Source organism: Marmota monax, unplaced genomic scaffold (assembly GCF_021218885.2).
Source record: "Marmota monax isolate L192 unplaced genomic scaffold, Marmota_monax_Labrador192_F-V1.1 WCK01_AAM20220418_F8-fsc00132, whole genome shotgun sequence".
Classification (NCBI taxonomy): domain Eukaryota; kingdom Metazoa; phylum Chordata; class Mammalia; order Rodentia; family Sciuridae; genus Marmota; species Marmota monax.
Window position 1 is genome coordinate 3,386,662 of NW_026695199.1, and position 23,661 is coordinate 3,410,322.

Genomic DNA, 23,661 nt, shown 5'->3' on the forward strand with positions numbered 1-23,661 from the left:
ATAATGTAGATAATAGGGTTAAAATAAACACATTAAAGAACTTAAATCTTTAGGAAAATCACAGAAAGTAAGTCAGGCAATGGCTATAAAACAATTAACATTAATAGCACACATATTCATGGGTCATTGAACATAGTATTTTGAATATCTCAAATTTAGTCAGAACCCAGAAGAAGTAAAAGGTACCCTCTAATAAGTCAAGACACATGACAAAGTTTATTTCATATAGTTTATACCTTGTATTTTAGACTAAGGACCTTACATCATTATTTACTCTTATTTAAGGTACAATACTAACAAACCTCCTATCAAGTTTCCTCTAATTTACAGATCCTCTCATCACATATACCATGCTAAATTGCGAATGCCTGTCTATTGGTTTGCATTCTTCCTGAGACTGCTAGCTTCATGAGAGAAGGGACAGCATCTGTTTTGTCTATCATTCCCTCACTGCCAAATATAATGCCTGGTTCATAATAAAGTTGGTACAAGTTACTAAATGAATAAATGAGTGGATGCAATAGTAACGAAGAGAAAGGTAGTGAGGCAGTATGGTAAAAGTGTAAGGCATACAGTCTTTAGACTCTCCAAGACTCTTGGACTCAATTCCTGGTTCTGTCACATTCTAGTAAGACTATATGACTTGTGACATCCAAAGCAAAATATAAATATGGAGCCTCTGTTCAAAAAAAGATGATTCTCAATATGGCAACAGCACAGTATTAAACTAAGCACAGGTCCTTCTCAAAACAGGACTCTGTGCAGCTGCATAGGCTGCATGTCCACAAAGCCAGCCCTGCTTCCTAGCTGTATAAACGTGGGGCAAGTTAGCTAACCTTTCTTTGTTTCTGCTTTCCTATGTGTAAAATTAGATTAAAATAGAACTACTGTGAGAATTAAATGTAAATATACATGAAACACCTATAATAGTAAATCCTAAATAAGTACTATAATTATGGAGAGGAGAAATTATGGAAGTCAAAGGTAAACATATGTTATTTCAAATTTTGCTTAAGGTTTCCTACAGGTTAGAGAAGATTGTCCAGGCCAACTAATCTAGACCAGAACTTCTAAATTGGAGGTGATTTTTTCCCCTCGGGGGACACTTGAAATGTCTGGACACATTTCGGATGTACAACTAGGGGTACAACTAGCATCTAATGGATAGAAACCAGGGATGTTGCTAAAATTCGTCAGTACACAGACAAGTACACAGTACTATAGTACACAGCCCCTCTCTCCCCCAAGCAAAAGAACTGGTCAAAAATGTCCATAGCACCAAAGTCAAAAAGCCCTGAAATAAATTGATTTCTGGACTTCCAAGGACAAATAGCTCTCAGGTAGTTCATCCTTAAAGGATACCAATAACATCTGAGCCTACCTACTTTGCAAGAATGTTGTAAAGATAAATTTAAGGGGAAGGAGCCCAGCTCTCAGAGGGGAAAAGGGTACTATTATAGCCTGAGGTGTTATTATCAAGCTGTGCTGACATTTTCACTCTCAGGAAGCCAAATGTTCTACTTGGAAATGATAATTTCCCTCCACTAAACGAGCATTTTACTTCCCAGAGGGAGTAATTTTATTCACCTTTTGCTATCATTGGATTGGGCCCATTACAGCTGTTGTTCTTCCTTTATTTGAAATTTCATAGCACACAAAACAACAGAACCTCTCCTGGAGGAACGTGAAGCCCTGCAGTAACAAGCCACACACATGTGCCCACGTGTAAACAATCTGCTAACCCAACTGGCCTGGGTTTTATAAAGTACTGTCCTCATGTCTGAATGTGTTTCAGCAAGACTATTCAGTACAACAGAAAAAGTAATGTTCTTGTGAATCACTGTTCATACCTGTCACTCTTCCAAATCCCAATGTGAGTTAAGAGATAAGTACTAAAGCATAATTCTGATTTTCTATTTATAAAGCAAAATCCTTATAGACTAATTGGAATGGCAATGGGGTGGGGGTAAAGAAACAACAAAAAAAAAAAAAAAAGAAAGAAAATCCTAGGGAACAACCACAAATGCACTTAACCAATATTCTCGAATACCTTAAATGTGTAATTCCTCAATAGTTTGTGCATGAAGACTGCACTGCTTGCATAAAATCAGAATAGAACCACATTATAGCAATTAGAAGGAGCTAATGTCAGTGTGTGAGCACCCAGATGTTCAGATCAATCGCTTGCTAATGAAATCTGTGTTCACAAAATAATCCCAGGATAGAGAGTACTAGCTGGGGAAAGCTTTACCTAATATGAGTACTGTGTCACAGTCCTGCTTTTTTCTCCCCTTTGTCTGACAGCTGAGTAGCAGAGCTGACACAGACACGCTGTGCAGGGCGTTGAAGGTGAAAGCTGAGCAGAAGATGAGCTGCTTGCTGTGAAGAGAACTACAGAGCATGAATCAACTTATCAAGTTCTATCAGGTGCCTGAACAAGGGAACAAATGGGTACAAGAACATCTTTTTATGGCTTTTTCTGTGACCAATACAGGTGGAGTGGGTGGACAGTAGTAATGACAACAGAAAATGCTGTGAAAGGTACTGGGTTCTATGCGGTCAGGAAACAGTCCTCAGCCTTCCACTTCCCAATATAGCCACTGCTTCTGTTTGGATGTTAGCAGGACAGGCCTCTGTGAAGTAATGGAAGTAGAAGGGTTATAAGGACAAACACCTCGGCTCCAATTTCCAACACTCGAGCTATTCCATCTAGTAAATGGATATCTGGGTATGAATTTCCTCCTGTGTCAAATGAAGCTAAAAATTCTTTTGTGATAGGACTATCATAAAGATTAAGAGTTGGTGAATAAAAAAATGTCATAACATTCAGTATATGGTTCTCGATGGATGCATAATTATTTGTAGGAAAACAATTTTTCCATACTTGGGATTATTGACTTATGAATTTATTCCTTTCCCAAAACTATGCTTGAGTAACTATGCAATATTCACTATTCTCTGTCATGCCACATTCCTTCACCTCTTAACTACTCAATTGGAGCCTCTGTTCTTCCCTCCAGTTGGTTAAACAACTATGAATGGCCTTCAGTTCTGTCGTTCACATGCATTCTATCTATGCCACAAGCAATGATGGTTTTCTTGACTGTGCCTGGCCTTTACCCAGGAAGAAATTATAAACAGGAGGATATGAGCGAACCTTGGCAATTGGGTAAATTTTTGCCTGATGATTATTTAGCTTAGGGGGAAAAGGAAAAAAAAGTCAAGTGGTTCCTTCTCATCACTATCCTGTGAACTGCTCAATCTATTTCTTGTGGCTATGTTGGAGTAAGGTTAGGTTAGAGTGAAGACTCTGAGGGATTGAGCCAGCTTAGCCTCTCCTTCCCTAGTCTTTGTGTAGGTACAGTATGTCTCTATACATACATCTTTTTCTCCTACTCTTATCATAAATTAATCTTAAAATCTACAGTGCCTTTTACATACATTACCCTGAACACTAATTCAACTACAGTAAATTCACTAAATGATGATGATTTCATTTTCTATAAACTTTACTTCTTAAGTATTTGATATGAAAAGTCACATAAATATATAATCAAAACAAATGAGAACATTTGTTCTTTTTCCAGAGAAGTTAGATTTACTGCTGCTGTCAAACAAAATAAGCTAAACTACATGTGGCATTCAAAACCTAAATTTCTGAAGAAATGAATATTGGGTCCCTAATTTGTCTATGTGGCCTTTTTAAACACCAGTCAAGACCAGCCAAGGAGCCCATTTCCATTCTTACTATCCCTTTCTTTTACTTCGTGTCTTCAGTGATTACAGTCACTTTTTATTTACTTCAGGAGTAATGCTTAAACATGCCACCCAACAGGTGCCGTACCAACCTCTCTCAGATGCTGTCAACATAACACTGCTGTTACCTTTGATGATTCTGTTCTATTTGACTAGAATCCCCAGAGATATAAAAGTGCATGAAAGAATAAATTGTCAGTCCTACACATGGATTATGATCAGCTCTTTGTTGGAGTCTTACTTTGGAGCCTCCTTATGTCTTGTTTATCCCGTGTTCAGATATAGAACTAGATAGAACTGCATCAAAAAGCAGCTACATAATTAGCAGCAATTAACCCAGAGTGGGATTTAACAAAGGCAACACAATACTCAATTGTGCCCTTTATTCCCAATATTCAGCCAGAATGCTAACTCTATGATGCTAAGAGAAACTAAAACAAAGACTACCCTCAAAATAAATACAAGAGAAAAATCATGGGGTAAACTTAGATCTGATTCAAGCCTTAGACTGGCTGTTATTTGGAAAACACTTCATCCATTGCTAATAAAAATGATGCTTCAGTGACTTTTCTAGATCAGCTATCTAAAGACAACAGGAATAAAAATCAAAGATTGCATGATTATAAAGAAGAGTTGTTGTTGTTGTTATCTGTCCACCATGTCATGTTGACTATAAATGACCAGATCATCTGTGACTAATGCTGGGCAATAGACCAGGCAACAGACTGGGCAATCAGTACCAGGCAGGTTCTGCTATCAGGCAGCACTTAGAGTTCACCTGGCTCTCTGAGAGATAATGGCATCTTATGTTATTCAGCCTCAGCCTCCTCGCTCTCAGCTTCTACCTCTCTTGCCCACCACCCAAAGAGTGAGGGTGCTAAAAAAGCTCCTACCAATCAGCAGAGTCCAGGCCAAATGGCCAGATGGTGGGTTTTGCTGCAGGGGGAGCTAATGGCTTCATGTGATGGTGAGATCATCCTCTAGTCTTTCAGGAGAGGAGACGGTGCTATTGAATTAGCTTTGCAAAGGATCCTCTTTCAGCTTAATCAACATTTGCGGAAAGAAGAATTAGATTGTACAGTCTGTAAATTAGGATAGCCACCTTGTATGGCCAGACATTGCTGCTTCTGATCACCGTGGAGAATGGACTCTATTTGTACAGACAGGTCAGGTCTGAGTGCATATTTACCAGCAATGATGACAATTCATTTCAAGCTCTTAGTGTGTTTGCTCTGAGAAAGAAAAACAGGTCAGATCCCTAAAATTTAAAACATAAAACCACCTTCTAGGTTCAGCCTCAGATTTAACAGCCTTGAGACAACTACTATTGTTCACTGATTGACCTTGATATTCTTGGTTGCTGAAATCTGTGAGATCTTAGAATCTGTTAAATTTGTTGAGTTTGTTCCTCTTCTAAGCAAAGAACACTTCTCCTTCAGTGTCTCCCATTGTTTAGTTCAATTGGGTAGAACATAGTATTAATATAAGTCCTTATGCAACAACTGCTTTTGTACTCTTCCAGGGCCATAAATTTTATCCCCGTACCTAGTCAGGAAAATTTCCATTGCTGGTCACAGGAGTTTGGATGAAACAGCTCAAACCTGTGATTACCTCTAGGATATAAAACAAGAGAATGCTTAATAATAGCTCAGTCATAGGCAGAAATTTTATGTGTTGTATGGGATGGTGTATTTCACTCTAGTAAGTGGAAAGGAACGTGTCCAGTTGAGATTTCTGAAAAACATAAGTCTTAAAGAGAAGTATAATAGTCTTCTCTATAGCGAGATTCATCCTTTCCTATAGTAGAATAATCAACTTTTGTTATCAGAAACTTTAAGTTGAACCAAAATCATATCCTTATCTCTGCTTTCCAGTAGCTCATCTCCACAAACTGTGACCCAAGAAGCTGAAAGAGGAGCATCCCTAGATCACATGTGGACTTGGTGAGCACTCAGAGCATATTTCCCATCTGTTATTTTTCCTGTAGGTCTAACCTGCTTTTTTCTCCTACATCTTGCTTAGATGAATGCAGGGAAAGGAACATTAATCGTTGAGTATATGTTGAAACACTTAGAGAAGTCCATGGAATGAGGATTTCAGAAATTCCAAATATAAAATATGAATTGTGGTAATAGGTAAAATTATCTTTTCAAAATATGAAAAGGATCTCATTTCAGTTAAATTTGGAGTACATTTTTCTTCCCAATCTCTGCTATATATAAGTATTAAACCAATATGAAAAAGTAAAACATGTGAACAGAAGACTCACAAAGAACTCAAAACATAAACTGAAATATAGCTCCCATATTAAATAGATAAAAAGTTTTCATATGAATTCAAATTAAATTACATTAAAATGAGAATTCTTTATCTTGTATAGGCAATTTTCAAAACAAAAGATGATAAAATTTTCAGAAACTTATTATTGCCTTTTTAAAAATACAAATTGGCATAAATTATAAGATAGTGGCTATTTTTCAGTTCTACATTCTTAGAACTAAATTGTTCAACTTAGATTTTAAATCAGATAAAAGCATATACACTGAACTATTTGACTCTAAATTTCTTGAAAAGGTGTATTTCTGAATATATATATATATATATATATATATATATATATATATATATATATATATATCCTACATAGTTAGCAAGATACATGATGCCTCCAAAGGAACACAATAATTCTCTAGCAACAGGCTCCAAAAAAAAGAAAATTGTTGAAATGCCTGAAAAAAAAGAATTAATAATAATAATTTTAAGGAAACTCAACAAGATGCAAGAGAATACATACAGACATTTCAACAAAATTAGGAAACCAGTTCATAATCTGAATGTGAAATTTAGCAAGGAGATAAACATAAATTAGAGCCTATTATTATCTTATAGTTAGAACCAACCTAGGTGCCCTTCAACAGATGAACAAATAAAGAAAATGTGTTATATACACACAATGAAGTATTATTTAGTCATAAAGAAGAATGACTTTATGACATGGATCTGGAGATTATCATGCTAAGTAAAATATGCCAGTCCCCAAAACCCAAAGGATAAATGTTTTCACTGATAAGTGGAAGCTAACCCACAATAAGCAGAGAGAGGGGAAGAACAGATATTCAGTAGATTAGACAAAGGGGAATTAAGGGAAGGGAGGTGGATAAGAAAAGAAAATAAAGACAGTGGAATGAATTTGAAATAATTTTCCTTATGTATTTACATGAATACAACATAGTGAATTCCACTATCATGTACATCCACAAGAATGGGGGCCTAACTAAAATAAGACATATTCCATGATTGTATATCAAAATGAATTATACTGACATATATAACTAAAAATAATTGTGATAGTAGGAGCAAATGTGACTCCATTTTGTTTTATGACTTCATCCTGTAAAACAGCCATGCCAAGTAGAAGAGTCATGACTGGAGCAAGATGTTCTTTTCCTTTTGCTATAGAAACCTTTAAGAACACGGAACTACCTAATGGGGTATTGTTTCTGTAACTAGGGTAAGGGGGCTCTGTTTCTGTAACTGGGGTGACTGGGCTAACTGTGATTGGTTAGGCTTCCCTCAGCTTGACTACACTGTCCCGCTTCTGTAACCTGGCTTGCTTGCATTGGCTAGACCCCCTGAACATCCCTTTTGCGATTTTCAGGCTTATAAGGAGTGCCCTTGCAATTGTTTGGGGCTGATCAGGGGAACAGCTTTATGTTCTGGTCAGCCGCCACCTGTGCACTTCAATAAAGGCTTGATTCGATTATACGTGAGTGGTCTGGAAGTCAGTTTATGAAACCCTGGGACAAAGCTTTAACTGTAACATAATCAATTAAAAAAAAGAAATTAAAAAAAATTCTCTCAAATGTTTAAGAATGGATGTCATTAGCTGGGTACTATGGCACATGCTTGTCCTCCCAGTGGCTCAGGAGGCTGAGGCAGGAGGATTGTGAATTTAAAGCTAGCCTCAGCAACATAGTGAAGCAATAAGCAACTCAGCAAGATCCTGTCTCTAAATAAAATATTAAAAAGTGCTGGAGATGTGGCTCAGTGGCTGAGAGTTCCTGGGCTCAATCCCTAATACAAAAAAAAAAAAGAGAGAGAAAGAAAGAAAGAGAATGGATGACACAAAAATATCAGGGTAAAATGATACCTGAAATTCCAGAGATAACATTGTCAAAAGAGTATTTCTATTTCTTTATTCAAACATTCTTGTAAAAGAAAGTTATATGTAAAATCCTTCAATGTATGATTTTTTTGTTTAAAGTTCTTGAACCAAGAAATATCTAAGTATCTTGGATAGAAACATCTAAACCCTAACTTCTGCCACATAAGAAGATCTAGTCTTGCATTTAATAAGCACTTACTGAGTATCACCTCATCAGAAAATAAAGACACCTAGTGGGTTTCCTGCATTCAGGCCTATTGTGGAGGCAAATGTAATTCCCTGGTAAGTACTAGACAGCAGCCAGAACAGAGGTCTTTGAAAACACCAAGGAGAACACTTAATGGAGCTTCACCATACTAGTTAAACTACAGAAGGAAAAATAGTCATATGAAATGTAAAAAAATATATATGGTATTCTAATCAGAGGAAATTTTTAGAGTAAAGACATAGAAATGACAGCATAAGTGATTCAGAGAAAAGAATATAGGTAAATAAAGTCTATAAGTGATTATGGTAAGTTCAAGTTTCTTAACATGCAAGTGTCCATTTGCCCTTTACAAGTCAGCATGGTTGAAAACAATGTTTTAACACTCCAGATAGTGCACATATAGAACTGTGAGACTTAATATGTGTGCTTTAGATCTCTAATTACCAAGGAAATCAAGGCATACTGAAGTGGAACCTAAGACTAATGGAACACAGTCCTCCCTTCAGCTCCATATTTTTTATACTTTACCAAATTGTTCCTAGCAATGGTTTGAAAGCCAGGAATTAAGTAACAAACCTTTAACTTGAGTGGATGCTTTTAACTTCAGTATTTTTAAAAGACACTGAAATCTCAGTAGCAAGATAATAGAAGAAGGGAAGGAAGCTATAAATGAACAGGGACAACATAATACAATAGATATGCTTGGAGAACTGAATTTCAGAGGAGATCAAATGCAGAGTGCCTAAACTATATCTACAGGGGTCTACAATACAGAGCATAAAACAAGGTGGATGGGAAGCAGCCGAGACTTTTAAGAAATGGTGATACTTGGAGTTAGCAGGTAATTCTTAATGGGGTTTAAAGTCTGGAGTTGGTGATGGACCAAGCCTCTGTGGGAAAGGAAGAAATGGGGCAAGGGATATCTACAGATTAGAGTACTAGAGAAACGAGGCTTCACAAGAAGTGAAGGAAAAAAAATCAACTTAGAAACCTACTATTATGGATTGGGAAGACTACAGGGACTACAGGGACTACAGGGATCCAGAACAAACTTTATATACTATAAACTAGGCTTAGGATAGCATGAGGAATATAAGGCCCCCACCTGTCATGGAGTTCTTAAAGTATGGACTGCTTCCAGTGGAGGAATAATTCATAAATAGGCATCCCTAAATCTATAGGCCAAAACTAGCAAGAATAAGGAAGGCAGAGCTGGATAAAGAGGTTTGTAAGGTCCTTCCTTAGCTTTTGGGCAGCCATCTTCAGTGACAGTTGCCATTTTCCCACCCAAGGGCTTTCCAGGGAAAGTTTCACCACTCCCTCATACCAACCCAGCCCTTCACCACACACATTCTTTCCTGCCCAAAGGTGTATTACCATTCCCTCATACCAACCCCACCCTAAACCACCGGCTTTAGGACTCATTAGGCTCTGATCCCTGAGCCTGGCCCATAAAAGCCCCCAAACCCAAGCCTTTCCTGCCTCTCTCCATCTATGGGGAGATGTGTCTTTATTTGTCAGCTCTGACAAATAAACTGTGTATCTCTGCCTGGTCTCCATCTTTCATTTCTAGCTCGCTGGTCTCCCACTTTCTCACTTTCCTTTCAGGTACAAACCTATCAACTCTATTCCAGAGAAATATTTCGCTACCTAGATAATATTCTAACTGAATTATCGTAAAATAAACTGTGTCTTAGTGTAAGTTATCTATTTCTTAGTATAGATGGTAAATATCAACCAATAACTGCCACAGTCTGGCTGGGCACAAATGCCGCAGTCTGGCTGGGCACACAATCACCAGCCACCACACAGCTTGTAGATTCAAACAGCAACTCTTTATTCCCGAACTCACACCAGCAGTCTACAAACACGTTCTGGGGAAATCCACGTTCTCTGCCCAAATCCACCTCCACTGGGCTTCTATCTCCAAAATATACTGTCTGAATCCCGTGAGAACTCAAGGGGAACTCAGGCAGCAGGATACGCCCTATTCCCAGCAGGAATAATCTTAAACCTTAAACCTGGAACCTAAACCGGGAACGCCCTAATCCGCCTTGGTCCTTGAGCAAGGTCACCTACATTCAATGTCACTGCAACATGGGGTACGCTGGCAAGGAAATTGTCATACCTACTTGGCTAATGGCTCCCAGCAAATAACCAGACAGTAGAGTCAACCTTACAGCTGGGCTAGACATTTTGACACCATGGTAATACAACCACTGAATATACTGCATAATTGTGACTCTGCTATGCATACTGTGTCACTCCCAAACATTTGCATGTACCTCCCGCCAGGAGGACATACAAGCTACCTAAGACAGAATAAAATCAACTCACCATCTACTCAGGGAAATTCATCTCAATTATCGTAAAGTGCCTTTGTGCTATAACATCATTTCTGATGATGTGTAAAAATCAAAGTATCAGAATTGTTTTAAAAGGTAAACGTATCACTCATCAAAGGCAATTCTTATGTAATCAGCATTGACTTTCTAAGAGCATTCTAAAGAATTTTAAAATGTTAATCATTTAAAAATTCTGCTTCAAGCTCCATTTCTAAGTCTCCAGCAGGAGCCACACAATTTGAAAATGACAAAACCACACATCAGAAAATCTCCTTTTGAATTCTTGTTCCAAAGACTGCTGTTCATAGAGTTAAAAAAAGGAAACCTAGGAGTACAATTACCTTGACTTGTGGAAAGGGGATTCTGAGGACTTTGCACATATGCTGTTAGTTAGTTCATTGAATATAAGTGAATCTATTTATCTTTGCAATAAAGAAAATTATTAACATTGCAAAAATAGGAATAATGGAAAACATTTGGGAAATGAGATAGGAAGAAACACTACTATTTCTTTTAAAACGGGGTTTGGGTGAGAATATAAATACAGATTTAGAGAACTATTAAAACCCCAGCTACAAAGGAAATGAAAAACTTGAATTGTCTGTATTCCTATCATCTCCTCAGCTGTCCATCTCATAATACCTTATTGCAACTAGATGTCCGGTGATGAATGCAGAAATGTCAGACAAAGAGGAACATATAAAGATAAAAGGCTATAGGGTGGGGGGGGGGAGGACACAACAAAGAAGTGACCACATGTTGCTTTTGTTATCATTTTGTTTCCAAAAGCTGCCCTGGTGACAGCTAAAAGCCAGATTTCCATAGAGAAATCCACAAAAGAATCCTGATGTTTTTGGGGAAAAAAAATTATAATACAGGAAAAAGATGAATAAAGCTACTACCAAAAATGTGCTCATACACATGCTTTGTCTTTCTTTCTGTAAAGTCTAAAGTTAAATTTGGTTTTTTGTTTTGTTTTTATTTTTTAATATCTTTATTTTGTTTTGTTTTTATGTGGTGCTAAGGATAAAACCCAGTGCCTCACATGTTCAAGGCAAGTATCTGCCAGTGAGCCACAACCCCAGCCCAGCCACAACTCCAGCCCAAAAGTTAAGTCTTATATTAACACAATGAATAGCTTCTAAGGATCTCAAAGCACTTTACCAGCAAGTAATTATCCTGACTTTTCCCATCATCAGTGGAATGTTTAAGAGTCAAATCCTATTATGCAAAAATAGAGACTGTAAGTTACTGACTTGAGTGCTACAAACATCAGTAAGAGACTCTGTTGCTTTCGTATCCTTTACCACTCTTTATGCTTTACACACTCTTTACATTCTATAAACTATTTCTACCCCAAAATTTCTTATTGTGATCTGCCAGAGAAATAAAAAACACTTCCCAAAGATTTATCTCTATTAAGGCATCAATAGTACACCCCAGATATGCTTCTTCTTGTCTGCTAATAGATTTCCTTTTAGTTAAACCAAATTCCATATAGAAGAATTGTTTCTGTTTTAAAAATCCTAAAAACTATCATCAATTCATGAGTGTTCCTTGCAAATTTCCATGAACCATAATACTAATATTTAAATGAATTTTGTTCTCTAACTATATTTCTTAAATTGCATAAAATTACCTTATATTAAAAAAAAAAGAACACCTCATTATACCCAAGTGACAAGTGATACCACCAATTCTCTTAAAGCAAGAACATTCTTAGGAAAAAGCCAATGAAAATATTATGATTAAAAATAGAGGGTTTGGGGGCTGGGGTTGTGGCTCAGTGATGGAGCGCTTGCCTAGCATGCATGTGGCACTGGTTTTATCCTCAGCACCACATTAAAAAAAAAAAAAAGGTATTGCATCAACCTACAACTCAAAAATAAATGTTTAAAAAAATAGAGTGTTTTCCTCAAAATACTGAGCATTATTAACTTAGCTAAAAGTTGATCAATAGGGAAATACACCTCTGCCCAATAGAAACAACTTTGAAGGTTTTAGAAACACCTAGAACTGAGAGGGAGAAATGGAAATGAAGAGATGGGGAAAGAAAACAAGTTAGTGGCAACAGAAATGGGTTATGAACTGTTATCCGTTCCTATGATTGTACTGGAAAAAGAAACAACATATAAATAAGATATAATAATGATGAAAATACACTTCAAATAATTAATCTCACAATATATCAGACTGAAACTGAAATAATTACTAAGAATTTTAAGTAGATGTGTAGATATTCAAATACAGCCATCTAAAAGTTAACAGATTAAGAAAACAACATAGAAGATATATATTGAAAAATTTACATTCAGTGAACATTCTTCTTATACACATAGAAGAAAATTAAAAAGCCATCATGAATTGGGTTAAAAATATAGTCTTAATAAATTCCAAAGAATTACCAACACAGAAAATATTTTAAAACATTTAAAAATATTTTCAATTTTAATTGACACACAAAAATCGTACATGGAATGTACAATTGTGTGTTTGTGGAATATAATGTGACATTTCCATACATGTACAAGATGTCTGATGATTATAACTAAAAACTAATAATCCTAGATCCAAAAAATCAATGAGAGATCAAATTATGAAATACTGTTAAAAGGTTATGAAAAATTACAAACTAAATATTATAAGTAAAGTGATATGTGTAAAGTCAAATTTATAGATTTTAAAAATAGGAAATTACTAAAAATAAATTCATCAAGTATTCAGTTCAAAGTTAAAAATAAGCAATGGAATGGGTTTTTTTTAAGTAAAGAATAATAAAGATTTTTTTTTAGTCAGATTTTTCACTGCTGAGAATAAAAGACATGATCAGCACAATTTAGGGGTGGAAAAGTTCAGCACAATTTTAGGGATGGAAAAGCTTTTTGGGGGATCATGGTTTCAGAGATCTCCTTCCATAGACAGTTGGCTCCATTCCTCAGGGTTCAGGGTAAGGCAGAACATTGTGTTGGAAACGTGTGGAGGGAAGCAGCTCGAATGATGATCAGCAAGAAGACAAAGAGATTCTACTCACCACATACAAAATATATACCCCAAAGGCACATCCCTAATGACCCACCTCCTTAAGCCATATGCTACCCACCTTCAGTTACCATCCAGTTAATCCTATCAGGGGATTAATTCACTGATAGGGTTAAGACTTTCATGACTCAATCATTTTTCCTCTAAATCGTCTTGCATTGTCTCACTCATGAGCTTTTAGGGGACCCCTCAACTACAAACCATAACACAAGAGCAAAAATCAATAGAATAGAAAAAAAGAGAAAGAGAAAGGATTAGTAAAATTAAAACTATTTTAATAATTGAATGATAATGATTCCATAATTTGGCTACTGTGAATTGTGCTGCTGTAAACATTAAGGTGGCTGTATTTCTGTAGTATGCCAATTTTAGTTCTTTTAGGAAAATATCAAGAGTGGGATAGCTGGGTCAAATGGTGGTTCCATTCCTAATTTTTTCAGGAATCTCTGCACTGCTTTCCAGAGTGGGTATACTAGTCTACAGTCCTACCAACAATGTATGAATGTACCTTTTCCCCCACATCTTCACCAGCATTTATTATTATTTGTATTCTTGACAATTACCACTCTGACTGACATGACATTAAATCTTAGTGCAGTTTTTATTTGTATCGCGGATTACTAGAGCTGTTAAAAAACTTTCATATATTTGTTGGTAATTTGTGTTCTTCTTTTGAGAAATCTCTGTGCATTTGCCCATTTATTGAGTTTTTAGTTTTGTTTTGTTCTGGGTGTTTTGTTGTTGTTGTTGTTGTTGTTGTTGTTGTTGTTGTTGTTGTTTTGGGTGTTAAGTTTTTTGAGTACTTTGTATATTTGGATTTTAAACCTAGCAGGGAACAGCTGGCAAAGATTTTCTCCTATACTGTAAGCTCTCTCTTCAGTCCAGAAGCCTGTCAGTAGATGAATGGATAAGAAAATATTGCCAGGCATGGTGGCACACTCCTATAATCCCAGTGGCCTGGGAGTCTGAGGCAGGAGGATAGCAATTTCAAAGTCAGCCTCAGCAAAAGCAAGGTATAAAGCAACTCCTTGAGACTCTGTCTCTAAACAAAATACAAAATAGGGCTAGGGATGTAGCTCGATGGTTGAATGCTCCCGATTTCAATCCCCAGTACTCAAAAAAAAAAAAAAAAAGATATTGTGGTATATATACACAATGAAATTTTACTCAGCCATAAACAGGAATGAAATTATGGCATTTGCTAGTAAATGGATGAAAATGAAGAATATTGTGCTAAGTAAAATAATCCCAAATCAGAAAATCAAGAATTAAATGCTGTTTTAGTCATCTTTTTCACTGCTGGGATTAAAAGATTTTACCAGAATAACTGCAGAGTAAGAAAGTTATTTGGGGGCTCACAGTCTAAGAAGTCTCAGTCCATAGACAGGAAGCTCCACACCTCAGAGCTCAAGGTGAGGCAGAACATCATGGGGAAAGAATGGGGCAGAAGGAAGCAGCTCACATGATAAGAAAGAGAGACTCTACTCAAAACATATACCCCAAAGCCACGCTCCCAATGCCTACCTCCTCTAACCACACCATAACAGCCCTCAGTTACCACTCAGTTAATCCCATTAGAGGATTAATTGACTGATTGGGTTAAGTCTTTCATAACCCAATCATTTTTCCTCTGAACCTTCTTGCATTTTCTCACACATGAGCTTTTGGGGGACACCTCACATCCAAACCATAACAAATGTTTTCTCTCATATATGAAAGCCAGAGCAAACTAAGGAAAAGAAGGCTGAATCAGATATCATGAAGATCTAGGGAACATCAGTGAAGTAGTAGGAGATAGGGGAGGAGTGATCAGAAAGAGAAAAAAACATGGAAACGATTTAACAAAACCATGTTATGTACATATATAAATATAGGGAATTTCACCTTTTTGCATGTGTAGAAAGCACCAAAAATAAATAAATAAATGAGCAAAAGGGTATCAGTGGAATAAAGGAAGGAGAATAGGAGAAGAGAGGGGAAAGTGGTAAGAATGAGAACTGAAATGGAATAAATCAAATTCTGTGCATGTATGATTTTGTCAAAATAAAACCAACTACTATGTGTAACTATAATACTCCAAAAAGATTACATAATAAAAAATTAAAAATCTAAAATACACCAATTCTCTAGTAAAATTCATTAAGAAAAAATGAGTTCTTTGTATACTCTGGACATTAGGGCTCTATCTGAAGTGTGAGGAGTAAAGATTTGTTCCCAGGGTGTAGGCTCCCTATTTACCTCTCTTATTGTTTCTCTTGCTGAGAAAAAACTTTTTAGTTTAAGTAAGTCCCATTTGTTGATTCTTGTTATTAACTCTTGTGCTATGGGTGTCCTATTAAGAAATTTGGAGCCCGACCCCAAAATATGTAGATCGAAGCCAACTTTTTCTTCTATCAGACGCAGAGTCTCTGATTTGATATCAAGCTCCTTGATCCATTTTGTGTTAACTTTTGTGCATGGCGAGAGAAGGGGATTCAGTTTCATTTTGTTGCATATGGATTTCCAGTTTTCCCAGCACCATTTGTTGAAGATGCTATCTTTCCTCCATTGCATGCTTTTAGCCCCTTTATCAAATATAAGATAGTTGTAACTTTGTGGATTAGTCTCTGTGTCCTCTATTCTGTACCATTGGTCCACCCGCCTGTTTTGGTACCAGTACCATGCTGTTTTTGTTACTATTGCTCTGTAGTATAATTTGAAATTATACTACTACAACAATGTTCATAGCAGCACAATTCACAATAGCTAGACTGTGGAACCAACCTAGATGCCCTTCAATAGATGAATGGATAAAAAAAAAAATGTGGCATTTATACACAATGGAGTATTACTCTGCACTAAAAAATGACAAAATCATGGAATTTGCAGGGAAATGGATGGCACTAGAGCAGATTATGCTAAGTGAAGCTAGCCAATCCCTTAAAAATAAATGCCAAATGTCTTCTTTGATATAAGGAGAACAACTAAGAACAGAATAGAGAGGAAGAGCATGAGAAGAAGATCACCACTAAACAGGGATGAGAGGGGGGAGGGAAAGAGACAGAGAAGGGAAATTGCATGGTAAAGGAAGGAGACCCTCATTGTTATACAAAATTACATATAATAGGAAGTGAGGGGAAAGGGAAAAAAACAAGAGAGAGAAATGAATGACAGTAGATGGGGTAGAGAGAGAAGATGGGAAGGGAGGGGAGGGGAAGGGAAGGGAGGGAAGGGGAGGGGAGGGGGGATAGAAGAGGATAGGAAAGCCAGCAGAACACAACATACACTAGTATGGCAGTAGGTAAAAAAGTGGATGTGTGACCGATGTGAATCTGCAATATGTATATAGGGTAAAAATGGGAGTTCATAATCCGCTTGAATCAAATGTATGAAATATGATATGTCAAGAACTTTGTAATGTTTTGAACAACTAATAATAAATAAATAAATAAAAAGGAAAAAAAGAAAAAATGAAACAAGCAAAATTCAGAATAAAAGAGGGAAAACACACAGCACAGTTAAAAATTATAAATAAATCTCTCAATTGTCAAAACTGATGAATAGGAATAGAAAATTGGAACAGATTCATCACCATGAAAAGTAACAGAATGGTGGATTAAAATTTCTCTCCAAAAGAACCCACCACTCAGATAATTTCTTTAGGAAGATTATACATACAATAACCTGTAGCTTCCATAATTCATTCTAGAAAAGAGAAACAGAAAAAAAGCTTCTCTAATTTTTATAATGCTAGCATAACAACATATATGACAAAATTACATAGACATTTAAGATGTTATCATCACACACCATCCACATTTGTAAATATATTTTAAAAAAAAACTGTGACTGAATGAATCCAACAGCATTTTGTAGGAATATAACAAAGTTATAAAAATTTTACAAATTGAAAGATGGTTCAAAATTAGATAGCTTATTAATTAAATTAATCATAACTGATTTAAAATGTTATTTCAGAAAAACAAAAACATTTAATAGAAACAATTTTTATTTTATAAGTTTTTAAAACCATTAAAACTAGGCATAGAAGATATCTTATTTAACTGTATAATAGGTGACCAGCAAAAACATACTGCAATCCTTATGCATACTTGATGTAAGTCCTGGTCAATGCAATAAAATAAGCCAAAGATAGAAATATTTAAATAAAGAATCAAAATGTTATTTGAAAAAGATCTAATTATGTACATTTAAAAAGAGAATCAGTAGATTAACTTCTCAATAAAGCAATTGGCATTATAATACCTGAACAATACCCCCAAAAATCAAGAGTTTATCTATAACAGTAATTATCACTTAGAAACTAATATATTGGTCAAAATATTGATGAAATCTGTGAGGAATATAGGAATTAACCCAATAATACTATAAAACAATTCTGGAGAAAGATGCAAACATTAAATTATGTTAATAAACATCGATGATTCTTAGGAAAAAAGTTTTATAAAAGAACTCAGAAAAAGAATGAGACATATACCACAACACCATGGTATAAATGCTTTAAGTAAATATAAAACATTTAACTATTATACATGTTACAAACACACACGCGCGTGCACGCACACACACACACACACACACTTGCTCTATATTTACGTTTTGTGGTAAGCATTTATATAAAAATAAAAACATAGAAGGTGATACATACAGAAAATAAAGTAGATATGACTAGGAAATGGTATTAAAGATTTTTTTTACTTTTTTAAGGAAGAAATAAGTCTATAACTTTCATGAATGTCTGCCTGATATTTTGCTACTGAAAATTAACTAAGAAGCTAGATTCATATTGGAGTGATACACTACAGGAAGAATACAAACAAGGGAAGAAACTAAGAAACTGAGAATACCAGCACACCTAGGTCTCCCATTAACCTCTCTATACAAAGAATAAACAGAAATATTGATGGGAGCCTTCAATATCTATCGACTGTGGAATTTAAGAATTCAAGTCACCACTATCATCTAGATAATATAGGAATTTAGCAGTTCCCAACTGACAACTCACACTTTTAACAACCTTCTGCTGAAAGGCAAAGACCACGTCTTAATTTAGTTAATATCATAAATACATTTTGTATGCATAAGACATTGTGCTAGAAGCTGCTTTGACTAATGAGTTGATAGGAAGGGTAGAGAAGATGCCTTTTAATCACATTTGTACAGTATCTAAAACAGCATCACACATACAAAGTACCTTTCACACTCAGAGAAGTTAATGACTTGCCCAATATGACAGAGTTAATAAATGTTCTGAAAATGAGAAGCTGAGTTACCAAAAATTCTGAGTAATTTAGATAAAAGCCAACAATAGGATCACAAGATTAAATTCACAACAGCATTCTACTTAGCAAAAACAGAATAACTAATATTAAATATAGCAGTGGATAAATTTGAATGATGAAGAAAATATGAGAATATGATATTTCAGGGGATAGAAGACAGAAGTAGGCCACCGTAGAACAAAGAATGATTCAGATTATGGTAAAACATGTTGTCTACACTAAGTGACTTTTCTTTTTTCTATCCCTACTGTAAATGGTTTGATCTCATTGGGATGCCTCTCATGCTGAATCTGTTCTCACCTGGCAGCTGTACAGCACAGATCCTGGATTTCCAGGATCTTCTCTAAGTCAGACAACACCACTACTCTTGTATCATGATCTACAACTTTGAGAGAGGTCACTGTGAAAATTTCATTTGAACAATAATAATTATATTATCACTATCAGGAATAATTTTTCATTCATCTAATTATTAAGAGATGCAAGATTGGGATGAATTCAGTAACAATCAACATCATTTTTTAACTTTCCAAAAAAAATTTGGAAACTGGATTTATTGGTAAGTAGGTGAGTACCATTTGAGAATGAACAGTAGGATTCAACCTTCAGCATGAGCAGCCTTTGGAGCAGCATTTTCATCCTTTGGACAGAAAACAGAAAATTTTATTCTCATTGCTGCTCTGCCCAGGGCTACAGCAGAAATGTGAAGATTATTGTTCTCCTAGAAAGAGACATGAATATAACCACAGGCCAACAACATCATTAGCCACCCATTCAATACTCCTGTAATGATTGATGTGAAAAGGGAGGCTTTAGTCTCCTGGGATTGTCCATGATAGTAGCAGCATTATTGTGGTCAGCCATAAATCATCAATGTTGCTGCACTTCCCTTAAAAAAACTACATTCCCATGTCCTTAAGAATTGCGCAGTGAGGCTGCCTTGTATATTTAACATCAGTTTTCTCATGTGATCTCATAAAGGGGTTATATTTAAAAAGAAATTTAAAATTAACTTCCATATCCATAAAAAGGGGTGATTTAACTTCTTGTTCTTAAAATATTTAATTATTCTAAATCAGGATTTTTTTTAATATTTACTCTGAAGAATTTTTGTTTGCTTCTTTTCCTTTATTTGACTTCTTATCTCAGTGTTCTATGGCCCAAATGAGAAAGGAAAGGTTGCTTCTGAAAAATAAATTTAGTACATATAAAGTAAATTAGAATATAGTGAACGTAGACATAGGGTATCTTCTTTAATTGAAATAACTTTTTTAAGATGCAAAGAAAAATAAATTTTCTATAATTTTATGGGTAAGAAGTATACCAATTTGTGAGTAGTATTTGTGTGTGTGTGTGTGTGTGTATACTTTTTTTGTGCTAAGGAAATACAAAGGCTATAGGAAAATTGATGGCTTCATGGATGGTAATTTTGAAGTTGTTTCATCTGAGGTAAAAGAAAAAAATATGATTGATTAGTGGAGTCACCAATTTTTTTACTTAACTTAATGGAGGGCATCCTGTAAAGAAGAGAGAAACATCTAGTTCAAGATGAAGAAAAGAGCAAACATGTTAGTTTCTTTTCCCTACCAAATATCACTGAAATGATAGAAAGCAGATTAAAAATTAAAATATATAGTTTTACCCAATCAAGAAATTATTAGGACTTTCTGAGATAGAGACAGAACATCTGGCATCAGATAGACAGGTAAAGAAGAACACAGAAAACTATAGCAGGCCAAAGACAGGGAAAAGACCTAAAGAGTCTCAGCATTGTGCTGTCTAATAGAATCATGGAGAAATTTCACACAGTCAGCAAACACAGAAGATGAAGCAAATGGTGGGTAATAAGTATCAATGGAAATTGTGAAATACTAGTCTCCTTTTCCAGTATAAGAAATAGAGATGTGAACAGCAGGTTGGCCTCTGAAATGCACAAGGTAAGTCTATAACTAAATAAGTAGTTAGAGAAGAAATTAATTCCTAGTATCCATATATATTAATACACAAACAAACTTGACATATATATTCACACAAAAAATAGGAGTTCACCATTCTCTTATAAAATGGGATCATATACAAAATTTCCCAAAGCATTGAATTAAAAGTAATTTTAAGCCTGTAAGATTATCATATGCCAAATATTAGAATATATAATAGAATTTTTAAAGAGAAAAAATTATTTTGATTAATTGATATGGAATAGAAGACTATTACTCCAACTATAACATCAAACTAAGAAAATATAGTTATTTTTTCAATAGAAACTATTTAACTAATTACAATATACAATTTAATTGAGAAAAAGGCATGCATATTTTTGGGGGGTTTCCACTGCGTTTATTACTAATATAAAAATATGTTAAAAAGAAAAAAAATTCATTCTCAGTTCTCCAATGGCTCTCATCCCTCCCTCTTGCCCACACAACTCCTGACCCATTTCTTCAGGTCCAGCTCAAAACTGAACCTGTTCCCTGCCATTTTCACAGAAAACAACCAGTGCCAGGGATGTGAGGGAAGAGTGTCAGATCAATAGTACAGTCCAGGTTCCACCCAAAGATCGGCCAGGTGGAGATTCACAGAATTCAAATGAAAGTGCTGGTGGCTGCACATTGGCATAGTCTAACTCAAATGGGCTGAAAAACAGCTGGGTAGGGAGGCCCATCTGCGGCTATACAAGACATCACTGGCCTGTGTCAGACCAAGAATAATCAACACCAGGAGAAGTACAGGGAGGACCAGGGAGGCAGCCTTGTGGAATTTCACAATTCTCCCAAGTTGGGAAATCACACAAATGCTGCGGACACTGAGAGAGGCTACGGGGGATGCAGTTTCACAAAGCACAGTGATCACAGACCATAGCGGTGGGGACCATGCTACTGACAGAGAAACTACGAAATCCAAAAGCAGGAACAGTTGCCTTTCAGGGAGCAACTCTGAACCAGTCACCCAAACTTGACCCCAGGTCAGAAAACCTGGCGAGTTTCCCAAGCAGCTGAAAACACTGGGATGTCACATAAAAAGGACTTAAAACAACCAGCTAAAGTGGGTAGGAAACCGCTCCAGGGCTCTCAGGGATTGAGGGCAGTACTGGGGACAGGTGGACAGATGCACAAGAAACAGCACCAAAGAGGTTTCCTGTTCAGCAGTCTTTTGGCGAAAGGCAAGAAGATCCAGGAGGCAGTTGAAGGGAGCAAGAAGGGGTCCCAAAGGCATGTCTCTGGAGGCTGGATCAGAATACAGAGTGCACTGTGCACCAGTGATGAAACACAGCTCTGGACCCCAAACCAGGGAGGTGGTGGATGGGGTGGACGTGTCATTGACCAAGGGTGTTGGGTGGAAGAGCCTCACAGTAGCCATCATAGGGCCACAGGGAAATACTTGGCCGCTGGGTCACGGAGGGCTCCTTCCAGCCTGGATGGGAAGGCACAGTCTCACAGAGGAGGTCCATTGACGCCTAGGTGGTAGAAGGCACAGAGGTCTTCATATCTACAGTGGCCCTTTTTGGAAAAGTGTCGACAGACGGGGCGGTCAGATTTGTCTTCCATAACCTGGGGGCCATCCTTAGGCAGACAGGTATTCTTGATAAGAGACCAGCTTTTGAGCTTGCGAGAGTTTCTCTGCTCTTTGTGAAAGCTTTCTCTGGAGGGACCCCCATGGACTGGCCCCGGAAAAGGGGGTTCAGCACTGAACCCCCACCAACCATGACCATATGGGCCAGACCTGGGGCTGAGGCCTCCCCGGATTGGGCCTCTGCCCCAGGGAGGAGGTGGGAGACTCATCAGTGGTGGAATCATCCGTCCCCTTGATTCTGGAGGACCTTTGTGAAGAGCTGATTTGGGGTCATCAGGCTTTCCATTGGCCTTGCGGGGAGGGCCCAGAAGGCTGGGTGGTCCGATGAGACTGTCATCTTCCTCATCTCCAGTCTCTTCCTGCTCGGGCAGTGGTGGCTGCTGCTGTTGCTGATTCTGCTTCTTTGGTTTCAGCATCCGGGCTGCAGCGGGATTTGGAGGGCAGTGAGTAAGGCATGCATATTCTTGTTTTCACTAAAGACTAGCAGTCTCATTCCCAGATGGAAAAAAAATATATTATTCCATTTGTTTTGACCAACATAGTATAAGAGTTATAATCTCTCCTCTCCAATCTTGGTAGCACTCACCTTTCTAATTATGACCAATCTGATGTATATATGATTGTTTCTCAGTGTTATATTCAGTTCCATTTCTTGGATTACTACCTTAGATACTCAGTGGCAAATCAGGCTTTTATTTATCTAAATTACCAATGTATATTCTTTGACTATTTTTCCACTTAAATTTCTACGATTTTCTTGTTATTCTTGAAAAAAATCACTTCATATTCTTTAAAAAAAAAAGATCTCTTCTTGACTTTGCATGCAAATATTATCTGCCAAACAATCAAATAGCACCTTAATCTATCTATAGCAGCCTTTGTTGGGCAAAAGTATTTTATTTCAACAAAAGCAAACCTAGATGTTTATCATCTTAGAATTCATACCTTTGAAATCTCATCTAAAACATCATCCTCCTTCCCTGTTACAAAATATTCTCTGTTTCTTTCTATCAGTGGCATTTAACCTTTTATAGTAAGGCCTCTAACATCTCAAACCTACTACTGTATTGGTAAAACAGAAATCAACTTTGTTTTTCTCTTTATAGTAAGCCAAATTTCTCCAATGTCAACACTAAGCTGCCTAAATTTGTGGTTCATTTTTATCATACATAGTATCCCTAGAACAAGCATATTTCACAGGAAGAACTCAAGATTGTAAACGATTTTCACAGAAGTTACTGGGTCTCTTATTAAAGCATATGCAAAAATGATGAGTCTCCTATATTCCCTTTTAAT

The 23,661-nt window shown here is 36.4% G+C and overlaps 1 protein-coding gene across 1 annotated transcript; it reads right to left on the minus strand.

Annotated features, from left to right (window-relative positions):
- Positions 1-22,102: 22,102 nt before the first annotated feature.
- On the minus strand, positions 22,103-22,781 carry LOC124082310 (proline-rich protein 3-like). The gene has a single exon (XM_046428781.2). The coding sequence runs from the start codon at positions 22,779-22,781 to the stop codon at positions 22,227-22,229; it is 555 nt and encodes a 184-aa protein (XP_046284737.1). The 3' UTR covers positions 22,103-22,226.
- Positions 22,782-23,661: the final 880 nt, after the last annotated feature.

What these genes read in the sequence shown, in the direction of transcription:
- LOC124082310 (XM_046428781.2), bottom strand. Translation starts at nt 22,781, where the DNA reads ATGCTGAAACCAAAGAAGCAGAATCAGCAACAGCAGCAGCCACCACTG.